This window comes from Lissotriton vulgaris, chromosome 1_1 (genome assembly GCF_964263255.1).
Source record: "Lissotriton vulgaris chromosome 1_1, aLisVul1.2, whole genome shotgun sequence".
In the NCBI taxonomy this organism is placed as follows: domain Eukaryota; kingdom Metazoa; phylum Chordata; class Amphibia; order Caudata; family Salamandridae; genus Lissotriton; species Lissotriton vulgaris.
In genome coordinates this window covers 1,494,968,013-1,494,991,278 of record NC_141685.1, presented here as the reverse complement: position 1 = coordinate 1,494,991,278, position 23,266 = coordinate 1,494,968,013, and the positions used below count along the sequence as shown (strand labels likewise).

The window sequence follows — 23,266 nt, the reverse complement described above, 5'->3', positions numbered from 1 at the left end:
AGGAGGAACGCATCCGCCACCACTGTGTGCTCCGGTTGGGGACGGGAGGGGGATCTGCCCTTTACCCAATCGCGATTCGCGAGCCACCACTGCAAATCTTGTGAAGTGCCCTCCGAGATCTGGACGTGATGGGACAGGTTGCCCTGATGCTGGGCCCACTGGAACTTCTGGTCCCACTGCAGAGGCCGCAATTGCCATCTGACATGTTGCACTAGCAGGATGCAAGAGACCATGAGGCCCAGGAGCCGGAGGGTCACCCGGACTGGATGTATGTCATTACAACGCATGCTTTTACAACGCATGCCATTACGACGCAACTTTTACAACGCAAGTCGTTACAACGACTTGCGTTGGGGGGCGCTGGATAGTGAATAGTTTAATTTACTATTCCAACTCCAGTCCCCGTGGATCGTAGGGAAGGTGTTGGATTAATAATTAAACTATTCTCTATCCTATCCTAGAGCGCCCTCCAGCGCAATGCGTTGTAGTGGAGTGGTGTGGCTCACTGGTTAGAGGGGGCAGACCCCGAAGCAGAGAACGGCCCGGGACCACGGTTCAATTCCTGGCGCGGCAGGGTCGTGGACCAGGGTCAGCAGACTCGATAATTCTCGCCTCGGTGCCTACTCTAACCAGGGATCACACTCGGCAACTCTGGGCATTAGCTTGCCTCATCTCTACCCCCCACATCCGCATGGGATGCCTGGTTTCACCTTAGAGATACCAAGTAGGAACCATCTCACAGGGATAGCCAGGACGGGATGCCTAGCGGTCTACAGCGCCACGACGCCTCAGGGCAGCAGTGCACTTTACATGACACATACATTTACATTTGTAAAAGTTGCGTCGTAATGGTAGTGCGTTGTAAAAGTTGTGTTGTAAAGGATGTTTCCCCCCGGACTGAAACCCGGGATAGAGGCTGAAAGATTAGAATCATAGCCCGAATATCCTGGACTCGCTGCTCTGGAGGATAAACCCGAAACTGCGTCGAATTCAGAACCGCTCCATTGAAGGGGAGCTTCTGAGAGGGACTCAGGTGCGACTTCGGCACATTGATGGAGAACCCCAGCAAATGCAGGAGGTCGGCTGTAGTCTTGGTGGGAGAAGACTGCCTGGGGCGGGCCCGCCTTCAACAGCCAGTCGTCAAGATAGGGAGACTGAAACCCCTGATCTGCGCAGATGTGCTGCTATCACTGCCATCACCTTTGTGAACACCCGAAGGGCTCTGGTAAGGACGAAAGGGAGCATGGCAAACTGAAAGAGCTCTTGGCCCACCTTGAACCGCAGATAACGCCGGTGGGCCGGCAGGAAGGGGATGTGAAAATAAGCGTCCTTTAAGTCCAACGCTACCATCCAGTCTCGGGGGTTGAGGGAAGCCAAGACCTGAGCTAGAGTCAAAATCTTGACCTTCTTCCGGAGGAAGCGGTTGACGTTTCCAAGGTCCAAGATGGGGACGCAGGCCCCCTTTCTCTTTCTTGGGGACCAGGAAGTAGTGGGAATAACAAACACATACTACTTCTGGCCAAGGAACGCGCTTAATGGCCCCCTTGGCTAAGAGGGACGCGACTTCCTGCTGGAGAAGCACAAAATGGTCCCCCGATATGTGTTGGAAATGAGGTGGCATGTCTGGAGGTGTAGTCTTGAGGGGGAGGGAGTAGCCCCTTAGGACGATTTGCAGCACCCACCTGTCAGAGGTAAAGGAACGCCAGTGAGGAAGGTGATGGCGAATCCTGCAGCCGACCGGCATGAGGTGTGCCCCAAAGTTCGAACTAGAAAGGCTTTGAGGCAGATGCTGTGGGAGCGGTGGTGGACGGACCCGCACGCTGGCCCCTGCCCCCCCTCCGCAGGAACCTCGTCCTCGGCAGCGCAGAGGTTGGTTCTGTGCAGGCTTCTGGCTGAACAAACGTGTTGGGCGCCCCTTCCGTGGCCACGAATGGAGGAACGAAAAGTAGACGTGGCAGGCACGTGCTGGAGAGACCCAAGGACTTAGCCGTAGCACAGTAGTCCTTAAAACGCTCCAGCGCACTATCTGCCTTATCGTCAAATAGGCGAGTACCATCAAAGGACATGTCTATAAGAGAACTTTGAACATCTCCCGAAAAACCAGTGGACTGGAACAAGGTGTGGCGATGGAGGACCACTGTCGTGGAAATCGCCCTACTCAGTGAGTCTCCGGTGTCCAGTCCACACCTAATGGCGAACTTTGCTGCATCTTTCCCCGCTGCAACAGCTTGGGAAAGCATGGTCCGAGCCTCCTCCGGACACTGAGGCAGCACCTGCGCAACTGTGTCCCACACAGCATGGGAATAGCGGCCCAAGAGGCATGCGATGTTCACCGACCATAGCCCTAAACTGGCAGATGAAAACAGTTTCTTGCCGAACTGTTCCAGCTTTTTGGATTCCTAATCCCGTGGAGCAGTAGGGAATGCGCTTTGGGAAGTGAATGCCTGGATGACCAGGCTCTCCGGTGCTGGGTAGGTGGATAGAAAAGCAGGGTCAACCGGGCCGGGCGAAGTCGCAGGGCCATATTCTAATCCACGGGAACCCCTGTGGCCGGTCTAGACCAGGTGCCCATCAAGATGTCAGAAGCAATGCCTCCAAAGAGCTTGTCGCAGTCTGAAGTACTTCAGTGAAGGGATTAGTCTTGTGGGTCACTGTAGGCAGGTCAAGGTAAAGAGCCTCAGCTGTTCTACGGAGCCCCACAGTGTATGTGGCACCCTACTCCATAGCCACCGCAGGAGGAGAAAGAAAACCAGGGTCAGAGGAGAGGTCAAGGCCACCGGCATCCTCTAGCTCTTCTGTCCATTCCTGTTCTGACCTGCATTACCGTGCGAGAGGGTCCTCAGACCCCCTCCCAGTCATTCCCTTCCTCCACTGCCTGTGGAATAGGCTGCGGTGGTGAGGGAGGGACAGGGGAATACAAAATGGTCAAACAGCGCCGGCAACGGTCGACGCCGGTATGGCTCCGTGTCCCAATTAGGGTCCCAACCAGGAGCAAAATTGTCCAGGAACCCGGGCAAGGGTGGTGGTGGTGGAAAGAACGGAACCCACTGCGACGCCGGGATCGGAGCCGCGGGCAGAGGTCCCAGCGGGGCCGGGGCCGCAAGCAGTGGAGCAGGCAGCAAAGAAGGGCCCTCAACTGGGACCGCGGGGCCAGAGGGTGTGCCGGCGGGAGCCAGAGGCGGCGGTCCATGGCTGCAAGAAAATCTTGCACCCGGGCAGGAGTCGCCGACTGACCCGGATAAGGTGGGTAGGCCGCGGGACTCACATGCTCCAAAAGAGATGGGGGTGGTACCCCCGGCCCTCTTGTCCGCGTCCAGAGACCGAGGAGGGGACGTCTGAGAGCGGAAATGCTTCTTCAACTTCTTATGAAGTCTCTTTTGTGTTATCATTTTTTATTAGTATTTCATGTTTAAAAAAATGCATATGAAATATATACCAGTATACTAGTCCATATGTGAAATCGAATATGCTACTTACCAGTATGCATCTGTTCTTGGCATGTAGGGCTGCTGACATTCATATCTGTGCATAGATCGCCGCCTAGTGTTGAGTCCGGATGATCGCACATTGTTGTTCTGGAAGAGTCTTCGAAGTATCACGAGATAGGTGGCTCCTCACCTGGACTACAGTGCGCATGGGCATCGACTCCATCCTCAGATTGTTTTTAGCCATTGTGGCCAAGATGGGGTGAAACTAAGTGAATGATGACCATGCTAGAAGTATGTGTGAATGCTGCAGCCGCTACAGGCGCCGGGGAGGAGGGTGGGCGATATGAATGTCAGCAGCCCTACATGCCAAGAATAGATGCATACTGGTAAGTAGCATATTCGGTTCGAGGCATGTGGGTTGCTGAATTCATATCAGTGCATAGAATACATAGCAGTCCCTCCATTAACGGCGGCCGCCCGTGCCAGCTGCAGCAGTTTGGAAAAGTGTTTTTAGAACAGCCTGCCCTACAGCTGCCTGCTGTTTGGAGTGCACATCAACACTGTAATGTTTTGTAAATGTGTGTGTGGTAGACCATGTGTCTGCTCTACATATGTCTTCCAAAGGAATATTTCCAAGGAAAGCCATGGAGGCCCCCAACTTTCGGGTGGAGTGGGCCCGTGGTGGAATGGTGAGAGTGCGCTTGGCTTTCGGATAGCAGATCTGAATGCATTTAACGATCCACCTGGCTATACCAGCCTTGGAAATTAGGTTACCTTTGTGTTGTGGCACAAAGGCAACAAAGAGTGGTTTAGTCTTCCTAAAATCTTTGGTCCTATCTATGTAATACATTAGGGCCCTTTTGACGTCAAGTGTGTGGTGCATTCTCTCCGCCAGTGACTCTCGATTTTGGAAGAACACAGGTAGTTCTATAGTCTGGTTGATATGGAACTGAGACACTACCTTAGGAAGGAATTTAGGGTTAGTGCGAAGCACCACCCTGTTAGAATGAATTTGAATAAATGGCTCTTGGATAGTTAGTGCCTGGAGTTTACTAACTCGTGGTAGCGACGTAATCGCTATAAGGAAAGCCACTTTCCATTTCAAGAATTCAATCTCGCAGGAATGCAGTGGTTCAAAAGGGGACCCATCAGCCTGGTGAGGACCACATGGAGGTTCCACTCTGGAGCTGGTGGCGTCCGCAGAGGAATGACTTGTTGGAGTCCTTCCAGAAAGGATTTAATGGCCGGCACCCTGAAAAGTGAGAGGTGCTGTCTGTTTTGGAGATAAGCAGCCATTGCGGATAAATGTATGCGAATGGAAGCATAGGCCAGATTACATTTGTACAGATGCAATAGATAACAAATGATGTTTTGAATATAGGCATCTAGCGGGTTAATGTTGTGGCCTGCACAATAAATGACAAACGGCTTCCACTTTGCCGCAGAGCATGCTCTGGTGGTGGGCTTCCTTGCCTCCCGGATGATGTCCATACAGTCAGGAGGTAAGTTGAGGTAGCCAAACTCCAAGACCTCAGGAGCCAGATCGCCAGGTTGAGCTGTTGCGGATCTGGATGCTGAATGTCGCCATGGCTCTGCGTCAAAAGCCTGGGTGTGAGGCGCAGCCTTTGATGCGGTACCACGGACAGTTCCAGAAACGTGGTGTACCATGGTTGGCGAGCCCATATTGGAGCAACCAGGATGAGAGTCATCGAGTGCTGCTTCAGCTTGCGTGCCACCAGCGGTATTAGAGGTGCTGGGGGAAAAGCGTACGCAAATTTGCCTGACCAGTTCATCTATTTCTCATTGCCTTGCGACTGGAGGTGTGGAAACCTGGCGGCAAAGCTTCGGCATTTTGCATTCTCCTTTGTGGCGAACAGGTCTATCTCTGGATGACCCCACCTTTGGAATTACGGGTGGAGTACCGATGGATGTAACTCCCACTCGTGCGTTTGGTGGCTGTACCTGCTGAGCAGGTCTGCCATCTGATTGTCTTTGCCTGGGAGGTGTTCTGCCATGAGGAAGATATTTCTCTGAATGGCCCACTTCCACATGCTCTGAGCCAAATGAGACAACTGTGGAGAGTGTGTTCCTCCCTGCTTCTGAATGTAGTACAAGGCCGTCATGTTGTCCGTCCGGATCAACACGACCTTGTTGCACAGATGTACTTTGAAGGCTTTTAGTGACATGAAGATCGCCATCAGTTCCAGAACATTGATGTGCATCTTCCTTTGCTGTGGTGTCCATAGTCCCTGCACAGTGTAATGGAGTACATGAGCTCCCCATCCCTGGAGAGAAGCGTCCGTCATCAGGACGATCTCTTGGAACGGTCGCCCTTGCAAAGGTTTTGTGGATTCCACCAATGCAGAGAGTTGTAAGCCCGACCGCTCACCAACACTATGTCTTTCAACTGTCCGTGAGCCTGAGTCCACTGACGTGCTTAGCAATCCTGAAGCGGACGCATATGTATTCTCGCGTGCGGGACTATGGAGATGCAGGAGGCCATCATGCCTATCAACTGCATGAACACTCTCGCTGGAAGCGAGTGTTGAGGTCTGAATGTTTGTATCAGCGATTGAATGCTGATGACCCTCACTGAATTTGGCTGTGCTGTGGCTGCCAGAGTGTTTATTGTCGCACCCAGATACTGCGGCATGTGGGCGGGGGGCAGGTGGGACTTTGGGTAATTCGGTGAGAATCCCAGATCGTGAAGAAGGTGAATGGTGTGGGACATGTGGGCGGCATACTGCTGGGCTGACTTTGCCTGGATGAGCCAGTCGTCCAGATAAGGGTAGACGTGAATGTTTTGTCTCCTTAGGTGTGCTGCCACCGTCGCCAGGCACTTCGTAAACACCCTGGGTGCCGTGGTGACCCCAAAAGGCAAAACCTTGAACTGGTAATGTTGGTTTTGGATGGTGAACCAGAGGTATTTTTTGTGCGACGGGTGCAGCGGAATGTGAAAATGCGCATCCTTTAGATCTAAAGTTGCGAGAAAATCCCCCTGACTGAGCAACGGGGGTACTTGCTGCAGGGTCAGCATGTGAAAGTGCTCCGATAGGATGTACTGATTGAGGAGTCTGAGGTCCAGTATGGGTCTGAGGGACCCGTCCTTTTTTGGTATCAAGAAGTACAGTAAGTAAACTCCTGTGCCTCTTTCTTCCACAGGCACGAGCTCGATTGCCCCTTTTTGCAGCAGGGCGAGGACCTCCTGCTGCAATTAGTGCAAATGCTCGGCGGACATAGGACGGTGTCTTGGGGGTATGTTGGGTGGAGTGGATGTTAACTCCAGACAATAACTATACTGTATAAGCTGTGTGACCCGCCTGTCTGTGGTGATGGTCTTCCAGACTGGCAGGAACTGTTGAAGTCTCCCCCCGACAGGTGTTGCGTGGTCGGGGGGCAGTGACAAGGCGTCACTGTTTGTTAGTGGCGAAGGATCTGGAGTTGTTGTTTCCACGACCTCTGCCTTTGGCGCTGTTCCCACGATATCCACCTCGACTTTGTTTGGTGTATGTGGTCTGCGTGTTGCCTTTATAGTACTGCGTGGTTTGGGAGAGCTGGCCTCTGGAAACACCTCTAGTGCTTGAGCGACGAAAAGAACCACCCCTGAATTGCTGGGACTGCAGGGCCCCCATGGACTTAGCAGTTTCAGTGTCCTTTTTGATCTTTTCTAAGGTGGTGTCCACCTCTGGGCCAAACAGATGATCAGGGTTGACTGTCTGATTAAGAATGGTGGTCTGTATCTCTGGCTTGAATCCCGAGATTCTGAGCCAGGTATGTCGTCTCAGCATAACACTAGTGTTGACAGCTCTGGCCGCGGTGTCAGCCGCATCCAGTGCACATTTAATAGAAGCATTGGATATCAGCTTCCCCTCTTGGATGAGCATCTCAGCTGCCTCTTTGTATTCGTCTGGCAGGTGCTGCAACAGGGTCTCCAGTGTGTCATAGTGTGCCCTGTCATACATCGCTAGAAGTGCTTGTGTATTTGAAATGCGCCAGATCTCGGCCGCTTGAACTGCCACCCTTTTCCCTGATATCTCAAACACCTTAGATTCTTTATCTGGTGGAGGAGCATCACCCGTTGTTTGAGAATTAGCCCTCTTCCGGGCATTTGAGACAACAAGAGAGTCCAAAGGCAACTGTCCCTTGATGTAAGTACGGTCAGTAGGTGCTGGTTTATACTTCTTCTCAATTCTAGGGTTTATCACCCTGGCTCTGGTAGGCTCTTTAAAGATCTCCCCAGCATGTTTTAAGACACCCTTCAACATAGGCAGAGTCTTGACAGTTCTCTCTGAGATGGAAAAGGTGTCAAAAAGAAAGTCCACTTCAATGGGGTCAGCATGGAGCTGGACGTCATGATTTTTAGCCGCCCTTTCAATGAGGGCTTTAAACGCCGCTGAATCCTCTGTAGGCAACGTTTTTACAGCATAGAGCTGAGTGTCTGGGGTAGAATGAGGATCACCTGGGTCAGCACCAGCTGCCCAGGGTTCATTGGTATCATCTGGATCGGTGTAGACAGGATAGCTGTACTTCTCATCATCACCTTCCCCAGCGTCCACGTCAAGAGTAAGTGGGTGAGACATCATGGCCATGTGGAGAAAGTGGTTCCACAAGAACAGGAGTTGAAGTGGAATCCTTCTTTTTCTTTAAAGGAATTTTATAGGACTCCATTGGCTGTTCCGGGGCAATTTTCCGTTTATGAAGGGAAAGTCTGCCTGTCTCGGCATCGATAAAATGTTCTTGCTGTTCTTCCAGCAAAGATTGTCGATGCTTTAAGGTCGGGACCACTGTCGTCGACTTAGGCACAGAGGGCACCTTCTCTGGCACGCTGGCGACCATCCTAGGGGTGAAAGCCTTCGGCGCCACTTTCGGCGGCAACGTGAAGTGAATGGGCGTTGACGCTTTATGAGGTTTATCGACCGGCTTCGAAGGGGGAGGATCTTTTGGGCCGACAGTTGAGGCCTTCTCCTTGATGCGCTTTAGGGAGTCCGCCACCTGCTTGGACAAAGCGGCGGCCGGCCGCGCTGAGTCGACGTGATCCTTCGAGGCACCGCTGGACGTGGACTCGTGTGTTGTGCTGCTTTTGGCCTTGTCTTGTTGACGCGGAATCTCGAGAACCTTCGGATCACCGAGTCCCTTGTTGGTGTCGACCATCTTTGGCGCCGATTTACTCAGTTCAACCACCTGGTCCTTTGTCTTCGGCGTGGCAGACTTCGTCTCGACGCCCTTGAGCTGTGTCTTCGGATCGACAACACCCTTCTGCTTCGTCGGTGCCGACGGCTCTGAGGCCTTCGATCGGACCAAAGTAATGCACACCTTCGGTTTCGAGGGGGGCACCAGTGCTTTCACTTGCGCCGAGACCGTTGTTTTCACTTTCGGTTTAGTTTTTGCAGGGTCGGCTGAATAGCAATGTCTGTGGCAGAGCCCGAAGGCGGGGCCGTAGAACCCATAGTAAGATCTTGGGTAAGGCATAGTGGCGATCCCTCGACCTGAGCCTTTTGAAGCGTTTCGGCCCCAATGTCAGTCTGAGGTAGCTCTTCGCTCGAGCTATCTTCCATGGCCCCAAAGGCCCCATCGTGGTCTCCTACCTCGTCAACGACTTCTTCCGCTTCGAACATTTCAGGGTCCGCGTCGTAGTTATAGTCGACCTCCGACGCTGGATTAGACAGGTTTTCACCAACTTCCCGGTCAGCTCCTTCATCATCCCCGGCATCGAAGATGTCCACAGGCGCCGGTGCAGTCTGCTGGGCCTCCTGGCGCGCAGCGCTTCGATGTTTAAGCGTCTTCTTGGATCGAAAACGGGAACAAGCCATGCAACTGGCTTCATCATGATCTGTTGACAGACACTTGTTGCACACCGGGTGGACGTCGATGTGGGGATACTTGGAGTTGCACACGGGACATCTCTTGAACGGGCTCCGTTCCATGATGATCAGTCGATAGGGTCTGTGGCGTCGACTGGGCCCTCCGCGTCGAAAGCACGCGGTTTTCTGGAATCCGGCTCGGATCCGAGCTGGAAGAATCAGGCACCGAACGCAAGACTATACCGACGAAGAAAACTAAAGGCCTTTTGGCCTAAAGAAAGTTTATATCGATTCCGACTAGAGTGAACCAATATACATCCGAACCCAATGGCGGAAAAAAACAATCTGAGGATGGAGTCGATGCCCATGCGCACTGTAGTCCAGGGGAGGAGCCACCTATCTCGTGATACTTCGAAGACTCTTCCAGGACAACAATGTGCCATCATTCGGACCCAACACTAGGCGGCGATCTATGCACAGATATGAATTTAGCAGCCCACATGCCTCGAACAATAAATTACATGAACTCATTTCAATATACTATGGAAAGGAAAATGTGTAGCATGTTAATTACACTGTCTAATTATATAAACATTGCATTAGATAAAAGACTATCTGTAGGTCAACACATTAGAAAGTAAAAAGATATTAAATCATGACAAATATAGTAAAATCTAAATTATACAATAGAAAATTTAAATAAGATAAGAGAGTGATATGTATATATTATAAGAGAAGATAATATCATCAATCTAAGCATAAAAAACTAAAACCATTATAATCTGAATATCATATTAACAATATGATACCCGAATCAGAGTGTGAAGACTTTGACCCCGGGAAGCAATGACGATGGCTCTGCGAGCAGTTCCTCGAGCGACACCTGGACCTCGAACGGCACGGAGACGACTGACACACCTCTAGCAGCTTATGGTACCTCTCCCATAAGGCCTTCAAAGTCATGGCAAGACAGTCGGAACATGACCGGGAGTCATGGTTGCACTCCAGACAGTAGAGACATGTGGGTCGGCAACCGACATCGTACGGCGACAGGGCCCGCAGGATTTAAATCTAAGCATCCCTACGTGGTACCAGGAGTCAAAGACTCAAAAATGGAAGACAAAAAAGTTTCAAATAGTCAAAAAGTGACTAGGGTACGTGCTCTAACCGGATCTGCGCTTGCTGGCGGGGAAAAAGAAAGAACCAACGTCAACGCAAATGGGTGGCGCCTAAGTAGTCTCCGTGACGTCATTTCGGCGGATACGACGCCAGCGACTGACACGGAGCCTTACAACGCCACCATCTGACGCGCAGGGGTACTGCTGACGAATACTTTCCGGATCCAGTCAGACGCCTGGGGATATTCTAAGGTAAGGAATCTTTCACCAACATGTCTCTTTCAGATGGGATCATGACCTGGCAAAAGGCCCTGCATTTTTCCCAACCTCTGCTATACATGCGCTTTGGTTAGGGACTGCACAAGCAAGGCTGAAGACAACTCTGAGCCTGGTCCACACCCAGTCCAAAGATGTTAAATGTTTTGTTGAGACCTTACATTCAACCTATGAAGTGACAGAAAATAATCTGTTAAGTGAAGAACACATTACTTACCCTAGGTAATTCTCTTTCTGGTGAATACTCTTACAGATTACTCACCTTTAGAATATCCACAGACACCAGACTGGATCCTGAAGTTTAAACTGCATTGCTCTTAATTGACTTCGTCCTGCCCAAAGAGTGACGGGTAAACCACACCCACACCCCAGGGCATCAATCGTAGTTTCTTTGACACTGTCAGCAACCTAGGATGTGCAGCCAAACAGTGATCAGAGGAACCAGTGTGCAGATCGCTAGTTTGAGACCATTTTAGATGAGAAAAGAGACCATTCCAAAGAAAGGGGAGGTGGCAGGGCGATGAGAAATCTGCTGTGATAGAAATTCCACCAGAGAGAGCTTACCAAATGTAAGTAACTTTTTCTTGTAATGGATACTTTTAACTTCTGCTGCATGGCTTAGACCAAAAAGTACAGTTTGTGAACCTGTACACGGACTTCTTCGTTTCGGCCTAACAGATGTCAGACAGGCACTACGCATGTCAGCACAGTGGCAGCAGCCTTGACCATGGTGGAATGGGCCCTCTGTCATTCCGCAGGCTGCTTCGTGGCTATTATGTATGAGATTTAATGCCATCCATATTGACAGGTAATTTCTACACTGACTTGCCTTTCTTTGCTCCGGATAATCCCACAAAAGCTGACCATCTACCCAATGGCTTTTAGTGCATTCAATGTAGAAGCTTAGGCTCTTCTAGGGTTACTATTCCTCCTTTGAGGAATAAAACAGGGCAAAAAACATTTGGAGAGTGATGGATTGCCCAATGTGAAAAGTAGTCACAACCGTTGGAGAAAAAAAAATAAAAGGCAGGCCTGGTCCTCCACTCCAATTTCTCAGGAAAAAAGGTGGTGTAAGGCGGCTGCACTGAGAGCACATGGAGTTTACTAACGTGACAAACTAAAGTTACAGCGACCAGGAAAAACGGTCTTCAAAGTCAGGAGAAGCAGTGGACAGTTGTGCATTTGTTGAAATAGAGAGCACGTGAGGAAAGCAAGTACCAAACTGAGGTTTCACAGTGGCATCACAAAGGTTTTCGGGGGAAACATGTCATTGGCTTATGAAACCTCATTCCACAAGTGATTTGAACAGTGAAGATAAGTCTAGCAAACACATAAAAGGCTGAAAGACTCACAAATGAGCTTTAACAGTGCCCACTGAAAGTCCTTGCTGGGCTTGAGATGAAGCAAAAAAGACATGCAACAATTTTGCCTGGAAAGGGTTTGTATTGTGGGTGCCTCCATAGGTCACAAATGTATCCCAGTGCCTAGTGTAAACAGGCTTTGTAGAAGGATCCCTGGCAGCATGGACGATATCCAGAACATCGAAAGAAAGGTAAAACACAATCAACAGTCACTGATCAATCTCCATGTATGGAGCTGTAGATTCCGCAGTTTCAGGTTCATAACCCTGCCCTGCGACAGTAGATCCTCCCAAAGCTGTAGCATATACGGAAGACATATGCTCATGTCCAGATGATCCAGGTAGTACCATCTCCTAACCCAGTGTGGAGCCACTAGGATGACTTCAGATCGTTTTTTTCTGACCTGCTTCAGAACTCTTCGCATGAGAGGTAGCAGCAGAAAGTCGTACAGGAGAACCATGCTCCACTATCAGGAAAGCACCCTTCCACCCCTTCGGAGAGAGTACTTCATTCAAATTTCCAATACACAATATTTTGACATGAAACATTCAATAGTGAGCAGATCCAAGTGCCACCCTAGGATTTAATCGCAACTCTTTATCCACCACATGCAGAGTTTAGCCGCTACAGTGTTTAAAGATCCCACCATGGGGCTGACGACCAGGGATATCCCAACTCCAAAAGGTGAAAAGTCTCCTGGCACCAGGCACACTTTCTAGAATGCCAACTCGGCGGTGTTGCCTGTGAGAACCTGAACTAAACTCCCCTTGATGAATGGTAGGAAGGCTCTCAGCAACCAGCAAATGGCACATACCTCGAAAAAGGTCATTTAGAGTCAGGTCTCCACTGAAGACCAGAATCCCCTGATCTTCAATTCTCCCAGATAGCCTCCCTAATCCAGCAACACCACTACATCTGTCACCATGGTCAGCTGTGGTGCAAGGAAAGGAGTTTGAAGCTAGTCCAACTGCTGTCGAGCAGCCACAACTGCAACTCTTTTCTAGTCTCGGACGAAACCTGGACAGAATCGGAGAGTCTCCCCTGGTGCCGAGCCCACTATCACTCCACATTCCACAGCAGAACAAAGCAGATGAGCAGGATGCAGGATCCTAAAAGACCCAGAAGCCTCAGAGCAACTCCTCAAACCTCAGGACTGAGGATTAAGCATTGGGATCATAGCCAGAATGTCTTGGACCCACTGTGGTGGAGGCCTAAAACTACAGTCTCCAGGGCAGCTTGATTAAAAAAATAAGATTATGTGAAAGTCAGGTGTGAACTTGGCCAATGATGTCAGAAGTTCGCTGTTGTCTGGAGATGGTCTAAGACTTTGGAGAGTCAACCCTTAACAGCCAGTTCCCGAGGTAAGGAAAGACTGGGGTTCCCCAACCTCCGAAGGTGTGCAGAGACCACCGCCACAACTTTGGTGAATCCCAGAGTGGCACTAATGTGGGCAAAGGGGAGCCAAGGAAACTAGAAAGGCCTCTGATCTACCTTGAACTACAAGTAGCGTCTGTGGAACCGCAGGACTGGCACATGAAAATAGGTGTCCTGCACGCCAATGCCATCATACAGTCAACTGGATGCAGAACAGTACCTGGACCAGTGTGAGCATCCTAGATGTGCCCTTCCACAAGAAGGCATTCAAACGACAGACACCCAAAACAGAACGAAGGCACCATCCTTTTTCTGAATGAGGAAATATTAGGCGTATGAATTATTTTCTACTTTTCCAAGGCTGCTTTGGCCAAAATACTCTGCACTTGAAGCAAGATGGACAGGTGCTCCTCTCAAAGAAGCTCGGATGAGGTGGTCGAAAAGGTATAGTAAGGCATAGCTGGCCCCCTTCCTCCCTCACGCGATATATTTTGCCACCAATGGAGGAAATGTTTGATTCTGATGTATTTGATCGTATCTTCATTGGTGGAAGCCAGGTAGGCCCGGAATTCCTCAGGGCTGCCAACATGATCTCATCGCCCATGTCCCATGAAAGCATGGGAATAGCTCTTCCGCAAACAGCTGGCAGTGACTTACCAGAGGGCTAGACTAGCTGAGAAAAACATAAAATGTTTCAGTTCACCCTGTTGGTGTAAGCCTGAACCACCAAACTTCCCAGTGTTGTGTTAAGAAATCAGGCTGTCTGGTGCCAGTCTGTGGAGCCTAGCAACCTGTCTGCTCCAGCAGGCAGGAACAAGGCTAAGACTAGATGCTGATAGGGTGTATGTCAGGGATTCATTCAATGCTATTAGGGGCTCAGACAAGTCCAGCCAAAACCTCCACAAGAACATTAGTTTGGACTTCCAAAGTTGGCAGCTGTAGGTTCAACAACTAGTCTGACTGTCACATTTCCACAGCGAAGGAGGCACTCCCTTCAGTTTATGGGCCAGAGGGAGAAAGCAAACCCAGTATCTGGGAAAGCATCCAGCCCACTAGCCTCCTGCAAGTGCACGTACAGATGGTAGTGTTGAGGAAAGTAATCCTCCCCAATCTCCAATTTAATCTCCAAAAGATCGGTAACGCTGATCTTAATTTGTTGGGGCGCTGGGGTGAGGCTCTGCACACCAGGCATGGTTCTGTTGGATTGAACTGGGACTGGGTGCATCGCAGCGGCTTTAGCATGCAACCTCAGTCAAATCAGAGATCAATTCAGCTCGGAGTCAAATAGGACCATAGCAACAGAGTGCGTCAATGATGCAATGATCGCTGTGGATTTTGGAGATGTATTAGAAGTTGGCTCTAAAGTCAAGAGCGGAACAGAGGCAGGTTGAACAAGGCAGATTGCGGAGAGGACAGCCCACCAGTGGTAATACCAATGGAGGCCTCCGCAGATCCTCAGGGCCAAAGGCATGCCAGATGGAGCCAAAAGAGTGCCAAAGGTTTGCAACTGGGTCTCTCAAAATGTTTGTGTTTAGAAACATACAGCTTTGCTTCACTTCGCGTTCTCAGATCACCTTCGGCTTCATAAGGGCACACTCCTTGCAGGACTTGGAGTTGTGATCTGAATTTAGACACCAGAGTCACACCCTGGGGTGATCTGTCATAGCAGTTGTTTGTGACAGTTCCTACAAGGCTTAAAATTGTTTTACAATGGTGCCCTTGCACATATTTGTGAACCAACTAGAAAGAAGTTTACAGCAAATATGAAGGCACAGAAAGCAAAGATCTGGTGTCCACAAGCAGGGATGTTTACATGCATCTCCAACGTCTCTTCTGTGGCAGAATAAAATCAATATAAAGCTGTATAATGCCGCCCAACGGTAAGGAGCAATGCTGTTTCAATCTTCCGGGTCAGGTCTGGCACCTAGGGATTTTCTACAGTTGAGAAATCTGCAGTTAGAAGCATCCGTTTTTTTTTTTAACCTAAATATTCCCACATGTCCCACTCTTGCATAAGGATTCCAGTATTCACATGCTCCTCTATCACTTTCACATATAATGGCATACTGCTGGAAATATGCAACTTTAAAACATATCTGCAAAGCATTTTGCTTTGCAACAGGTAAAAAGACCCCACAAAAAGTAAAATGTACGGTTCTTACCTGATTTAAAGCAATCAATAATTTGCAAAATTCCAGATCTTGACATCTGCAGTGGCTTTTGCAATAAAGGAGGGTCTCCAGGTTCCAGCTGATACTCTGCAAGACAGCAAATAAAATAAATTAAATAGTTTGAAAATAGCCACTAACAAATAGGTTTAAACGGTGGTGGGGGAGGGAGGGGCGTGGCCAAGCGGCAATAGGGTGCGGACAACTCAGCCAGAGCTCCTGAGGACGAACCACTACCCTCCGCTTCCCTTGCAAGACGTTTTATACCTGCTTGCTGACTACGAGGGGCTAGAGCAGCGCCCCGCCTTGAGGCTTCTAGCGTGCTGAAATGAACATGTCTTAGTAAGCACTCTCCAACCTAGTGGGGACTCAGGAATACTGAAGAAGCATCTCCATAGTCCACTATACCCCCACAGGGTAGACCTGGAACAAGTACACCACTGACACATACTAGCCGTGGGGTGCTTGGAACCACGCCTATGTGTTATGACTGGAGGTGCCAGTTGAAGATTTTCCCTGGAGAGGCCCAAACCCAACCGAATTGCCTGGGAGCACAGTAACATGGCTGTCAACCTCGTGGAGGTGATCACTGCAGGTGGTACTGGCGATGTGTATGGATCCCAGAGCTTAGCAGATGAGAGGTGACTAGCGCAGCATTTCCCAATCGGTGCTCAGCTAGCAAGTGGGCTCAACCTGGACTCGGGAGTTGGCATCATTGAAGGGCACGTGGCAGAGAAGCCCAGGTCCTTGATCTGGGATACCGTGGGACTACACCCCTGAGATGTCCTGTCCATGTTCACAAGCCCGAAAAGCCATACTATTTGCCACCAATCACATCAGGAACTTTACCCAGAGGGCATCCACTCCGTAATGGGGAAGAACTGTGATTTAACTACGATACCGGATACCTGGAGAAACGCGGGCCAGGCGAGGTGCCCTAGAACCAGGGGGGTGGGTGGGGTTTTGCATTGAGGTGTCCGACTTTGCTGAGGCCGATATAAGCCCATTTGCTCCTTTGACTTAATTAGCATCGAGATGCCTCTGAAATAGTGCAGCTGCACTGTATTACCCTCTCACTTCGCAGCGCTTTCCACCCTGAAGTCGACTAAATGGATATACGGACTCAGAAAAAAGGCTCTGAACTTGGGGGCGCTTGGCCTAGAGTGGCTAGGTTGCCCATGTGCCACACAATGACACAATTACTACTCTGGATAAGTCACCTGAGGGCCCCACAGTGCAAGATATCCTACAGGCCATCACCGCTTCCAGAGAAGTACTAGAAATTAAAGTGGACACATTGGGAGCAAACCTGGGCATTCTCAAGGATGACCACCGAAGACTGGTGGAACGAGTCACCACAACAGAGAGAACGGTGGCAGAGATTCCCTTTGATTTACTGACATGTCGTGAACAACACTTCTGGAAGGAAAAGTGCAGATACTGGAACAAAGGGCGGATGAAGCGGAAAACAGAGGAGGAACAGCATTTGAGTGAATAGCCTTCCAGAGAGAGTTGTGGGGAACAATATGCTGGACTACAGGGAGAGATGCCTGAGAGAGGAGATCACTCCTGAGGAGCTCTCACCCATTTGTTCATGGAAAGAGCCCCCAGGGGGCCAGCACGGGCCCAGTTGACAGATGTACCCCCAACACTAGTGGTGGCCCGACTACTATATTACAGGGACAGGGACTATATCCTGGAACAAGCCAGAAAGAAGGGCGACATCAAGGCGGATAATAGCAAAGCCATGATTTTCTCAAACTTCACAAAGGAGGTAAAAAAAACAACGGTCGACACTCCTTGTCCTCGCCAAAATGGCTTGCCTTACGCCAAGCTGTTCCCTGCTAGTCTGTGTGTGGTGACCCCTGAAGGGTGCAATTCGTTCGATCCCTGCAAGAGGCATTACAGTGGATTGATTTACATCCACCGGAATAACCAGTCAGAGATCTGAGGGGCCTACCAGATGGCAGAGATCAAGACGTGGAGAGAGCCCAGAGGATATGCACAGGTAAAGAGATCCACCGAGAGCAGCAAAGAGCGGTGGAAGTTTCAGAGGTGAAGGGACAAGCCCAGCAGCGTCGATGGATGGAGAGGAGATCCGTGATTCCGAACTGGAGCCAGTTTTGCATTGTGAGAACTGTGGAGACAGTGGGTTGCCCCCCTGTGCATGTTCTTCATTCAATTTTCTCGACTACGCGATGGGTGTGGAGGACCCGGAGGCTACGGGCTCTAGGACACTCACCAGCCCTCCTTTTACTTTTTTCTTATTTCATTCCTTGTCAGAGTAAATATTGTTACAGTAAACTGGATCAAATTAAATCGAACAGGCTAGACATGAGGACAACAGTCCTGTAGATTTATGCAACGCGACAGAACGCGCACCTACATATGAACAGTATAGAACGGCTGCAGTTCTGTTGATACATCAAGCGAGTTCATGAAGAGGAAGGAACAAAAGACAGGCAAATGTTAAATAACACCAACTACCCCCCCTCCTGCCCCCCACTCGCAGAAAACTGTGACCACCGCGCTCACCACCCCTCCTTGTTAGTGGTATTTTCTGTGACCACACCCATGAGTATTAGCTGTTGTTCAAATGTTGAATACGAGTCGTGTCTCACAAACAGTTCAACTATTGTCACAGGGCAGGATGAGAACAAGGTTTTTTTTTTTTTACTTTATTTATTTTGTCTGGTCAGACAAGTTATTCACATTTACATTGTGAGTATTCAGGTCACAGTGTACAGTAATAGTGTTGAAATACGTACAAGCCACAGCAGGACATCAGCAATAGTCACATAAGATCTTATATTAATGTATTAACATTTACTAGTGTATCTTAGGGCTTTCTACAGGATATAAGTTTCCTATGACATTTTACACCTTATCATTTACACATTCCTTTGGATAGATGCCCGTCGCATATTCATACTGTTGTTCTCCCTGCAAAGCATAATCACTACTGACCTCTTATAAGTACATTTACATATTCTATCACTACCTAATCACCCTGCATATTCAAGAGATATTGTTTTAGTGGTTCCCAGAAGTCTTTGGGCCTCGGTGGCTGCGGTAGTTCTTCCGCATATATCGCATTGACAGGAAACCATCCCTCAACTATATTACTTTTTACACAAATAATGCATATTTGATGATGGATCTATTTTTATCATGTTTTATCAAGATGTCAATGACTTAATTCTGACAAGTTTTATGAAATTTATTAAAATGTACTTTCTATGCTAATTCAGTGTTTCATCATTAATCCGGTTTTGTTTGCCATTTAACCTGTGCCAGTAGTCATATTGCTTGCCTGGGTGTGTTACTTAACATACATTGTTTACCCTGACCCAGGAACTTTATCCATGTTTCTTCACACATTTCTTTCGCGCATACCTCCATAGTTTCCCTGCAATAGGACAGGTCAATGAGCCAGTCCTTAAACCTGGGGGGGTTGGGGGGGAGCGGGCGCTTGCTACTCCATCTAATAGCCACTCTTCTTTTTGCTAGCAACAGGGATGCCGCTAGGTACTACCGTCTATTGGCTGGCTTTAATTTATGTATCCCCAGCAAACACACCAGAGGGGTGCTCAGCACTAGTTCGGCTAGTATACCTGTTAGTGTATCCATTATTTCTTGCCAGTATTTGTGTATCTGTGTATTTGTCATGCGTTCTGAGTCCGTGTGGACTTTGGGTTGGTGCGGACCGGAATAACAGGCGTGGAGGCCGGATGTATTGCGCTATTGTAGCGGTTTTTATTATTGTTCGGTATCAGGGTAGCCAAAAAGGGGTGAACAAGGGTGTGAGCCTGGATGCTTTGTAGTCTTTTCCCCGAGGCGTCGGCTGAACAGGGTTGTGCTCGGCTCGGCGGCTGTCTGGGTGAAGAGGTCTTCTGGCTGTCTTCTGGTTGTCAGACGGGAGTCGGCTTCGCGTGCCCCGCCGCAACTCTCCTGCGAGTCGCGGCCGCTCTCCAGCAACCTCCTGAGGACTCCACCACTCTTCGGTCCAGACGTCCTCCTCTTCTTCGTCTCCGCTCCTCACTCTCCTTCTGCTCTCTTCTTCTGGTTCTCTGCACGCTGTCTCCTGCCATGAGTCCGCCACCTGGAACGCTCTCCTCTCTTCGTCGTCGGCTTTTCTGTGTGTCGGGCTGGTGATGGGGGCGGGACTTCCAGGGTCACAGGAGATCACTTCCGTTTCGTTGCGCAACCCCGCTGCTTGTTCTGTTTCCTGCAGGGAAAGAAAGAGAGGAGGAGTCCTGGTCGTCAGGGACGCGGGAGGGTCAGCAGACATGGAAATCCTGCTCGAGCGCCACCCTGAGGTGAGAGGCGCACCCCTTCCACAATCCGTAGTTGTGTAATTGAGTCGGGGAGTAATAAAATTGGTGTAGAAATTTGAAGTGAATAATAAGTTACAATTTGATGTCAGTAACTGTAGTTGTGTACAGCTATACTCCCAGTCCTGTTCTTCAATGGTCCCACCCAGCAGTTTTTACCACCCAAGGAATGATTTGGTACTACGCTCTGTTTGCTCTGATTGTGATGCAGTGTATAGGCGGGTTATTCATTTTTGACGTGTTGGTGCTTTCAACAGGCCTTGTAGTGCGAGTAATGTTGGTGGTTCCTCCGGATAAGTTGCATACAAATCCCTGATCGCCATCTGTAGACGCATATGGGCGAACACCTTCATTGGAGTGTTATGTATGCTCAGTGATGGGTCGTTTCGTTCTGTGAATCTGCCATGTGGGAATATATCCTTCATTGTGTAGATCTTCATGTCCTCTAGTAACTGTGTCATTATCTTTTCCTGCGTCACCGACAGTCTCGGGTGGTTAGCTAATGGGTAGTGCTGGGGACTAAATGGGTAGTTTATCCACCCTGCTCGCCAGTGTGTGCCATGCTCTTGAGGTGCAGCGCACAGGTTGGATCGTTTCTGCAGGTATATGGGACATTGGGTGAGTTATAAAAGCGATCAGTGGAGTTGGGTGTACATTGTCCGTCTCTACCGCAACATGTGGAATGTACGCGTAATGTGTTGACCAATAGTGCGCGTGCTGCGCCTGTGCACAATAAAAATATAGCTGCGAAACCGCCCTGGTGGTATGGCTTTGTCAATACTTTCCAGCTTACTCTGGCTTGATTGCCCACCTACGTGAGTCTCTGCAACAGGGATCGCAGTTTGGAGAAAAACGCCTGCGTCAGCCAAATTGGGGTATTGATAAATAAATATAAAAATGTGGGTAGAATTATCATCTTCTGCAGCACAGTCCTACCTACCAACGATAAAAGGTAGCTGTATCCATCTGGGTATCTGCTCATCAAGTTTAGCCAGTGCCATACCATAGTTACTCCCTTAATACTTGATCTGGGTCCCTATGTATCCATACTGCCAGGTACTGGACTGGGTCTGACTGCCATTTTAGGGGGTAATTTAGTGTTGGGTGAGTCGTGCCCAGCGTTGGAGGAATTAGTATGGATTTGTCCCAGTTTATTCGTAGCCCTGCATACTGTTCGAAGCGAATGTACTCCCTGATCCGGTCATTGAGATGGGTGTTTGGATCGCGAATGAATAATACCATGTCGTCAGCGTATAGGGAAATATGGAGAGGGCGTAGGCCTAGCTGTAGAGCAGCTTCCGAGTGACATTGGCGAATCTTACAGGCCAGGGGCTCTAAAACCAGCGTGAACAGTATCGGTGATAGTGGGCATCCCTGCCTCGTCCCTCTGCCTATATGTATGGGGTTAGAGGTTTGTCCATTTATTCTGATTCTAGCAGTCGGGTCGGTATACAAAATGTCTATCCATCTTACAAAGCCCTCCGGGAATCCCATCCTGCATAACACTACAAACATGTACTTCCATTCCACCGAATCGAAAGCTTTTGCAGCGTCTAGCAATGCAGCCGCTACCGGCAGCTCCGGATCCAGGTGATGACAAAGGGCAAAAATAGTGCTTATGTTTTGGGTGGTGGATCTATTTGGTACAAAGCCTGCTTGGTCAGGCAATACCAATTTTTCTTGTAGTAGCTGTATCCTAGTAGCTCAATCAATCAATCAATCAATCAATCAATCACAGACATTTATAGAGCGCACTACTTACCCGGAGGGTCTCAAGGTGCTTGGGGGGGGAGGGGAGGGGGGTGCCGCTAGCCAGGTCTTGAGCTTCTTCCTGAAGGAGAGGTGGTCTTGGGTCAGGCGCAGGTCGGTCGGGAGGGAGTTCCAGGTCTTGGCGGCCAGGTAGGAGAAGGACCTTCCTCCTGTTGTCGTTCTTCGGATGCGGGGGACGGCGGCGAGGGCGTGGCTGGCTGATCGGAGATGACGTTTGGGAGCGTAGAAGTTGATGCGGTTGTTGAGGTAGCTCGGTCCTTGATCGTGTAGGGCTTTGTGTGCGTGGGTGAGGAGACGGAAGGTGATTCTTTTGTTGACGGGGAGCCAATGCAGGTCTTTCAGATGTCCGGAGATGTGGCTGTGTCGTGGGGTGTCGAGGATGAGTCTGGTTGAGGCGTTCTGGATCCGCTGGAGTCTCTTCTGGAGCTTGGCGGTGGTACCGGCGTAGAGGGCGTTGCCGTAGTCCAGTCGGCTAGTGACGAGGGCCTGGGTGACGGTCTTCCTGGTCTCGGTGGGGATCCACCAGAAGATCTTCCGTAGCATGCGTAGGATGTTGAAGCACGCCGAGGAGACGTTGTTGACTTGCCTGGTCATGGAGAGGGAGGAGTCCAGGATGAAGCCCAGGTTGCGTGCATGGTCTGTCGGTTTGGGTGCGGTGCCCAGGGCGGGAGGCCACCAGGAGTCGTCCCAGGCGGAGGGTGAAGAGCCCAGGATGAGGACCTCCGTCTTGTCCGAGTTCAGTTTCAGGCGGCTGGTCGTCATCCACTCGGCTACCTCTTTCATCTCTTCGTGCAGGTTGGCTCTGGCGGCGGCGGGGTCGTTGGTCAGGGAGAGGATCAGCTGGGTGTCGTCGGCGTAGGAGATGATGTTGAGGTTGTGTTGGCGTGCGATGGCCGCGAGGGGGCTCATGTAGACGTTGAAGAGGGTGGGGCTCAGTGAGGATCCTTGGGGGACGCCGCAGATGACTTCGGTGGCCTCTGACTTGTACGGTGGTAGGCGGACTCTCTGTGTTCTTCCGTCGAGGAAGGAGATGATCCATTCCAGCGCCTTGTCCTGGATTCCGACGTTGCTGAGGCGCTGTACTAGGGTGCGGTGGCAGACGGTGTTGAATGCCGCGGAGAGGTCTAGGACGATGAGGGCCACTGTTTCTCCGTTGTCCATCAGGGCTCGGATGTCATCGGTGGCGGCGATGAGGGCGGTCTCTGTGCTGTGGTTGGCTCGGAAGCCGGACTGTGAGGGGGTCGAGGGATCCATTCGTCTCGAGGAAGGCGGCCATCTGCTTGTTGACGGTCTTCTCGATGACTTTGGCTGGAAACGGGAGGAGCGAGATGGGGCGGTAATTCTTGAGTTCGGTGGAGTCCGCTGTGGGTTTCTTGAGTAGAGCGCTGAGTTCGGCGTGCTTCCAGCTCTCAGGGAAGGTGGCGGTGTCGAAGGATGTGTTGATGATGTCTCGCAGGTGGGGTGCGATGACAGCGTCGGCCTTGTTGAAGACGTGGTGAGGGCAGGGGTCGGTCAGTGATCCGGAGTGGATGGAGTTCATCGTGCGGATGGTGTCTTCGGTGCTGATCGGGGTCCAGGCGTGGAGGATGGTGGTGGGGGGTGGTTGTTCGGTCTTGGTGTGCGTTGGTTGGTTGTT

General features: G+C 50.2%; 1 protein-coding gene across 3 annotated transcripts in view; it reads right to left on the bottom strand.

Annotated features, from left to right (window-relative positions):
* The window catches only part of ZNF800 (zinc finger protein 800), a 154,361-nt gene that overhangs the window by 69,494 nt on the left and 61,601 nt on the right, over positions 1-23,266 (bottom strand). For all 3 annotated transcript variants that reach the window (XM_086967407.1, XM_086967406.1, XM_086967411.1), the window contains exon 4: positions 15,521-15,616. In XM_086967407.1, the coding sequence (XP_086823533.1) occupies positions 15,521-15,616 (96 nt within the window). The remainder of the gene's footprint in view (positions 1-15,520; positions 15,617-23,266) is intronic.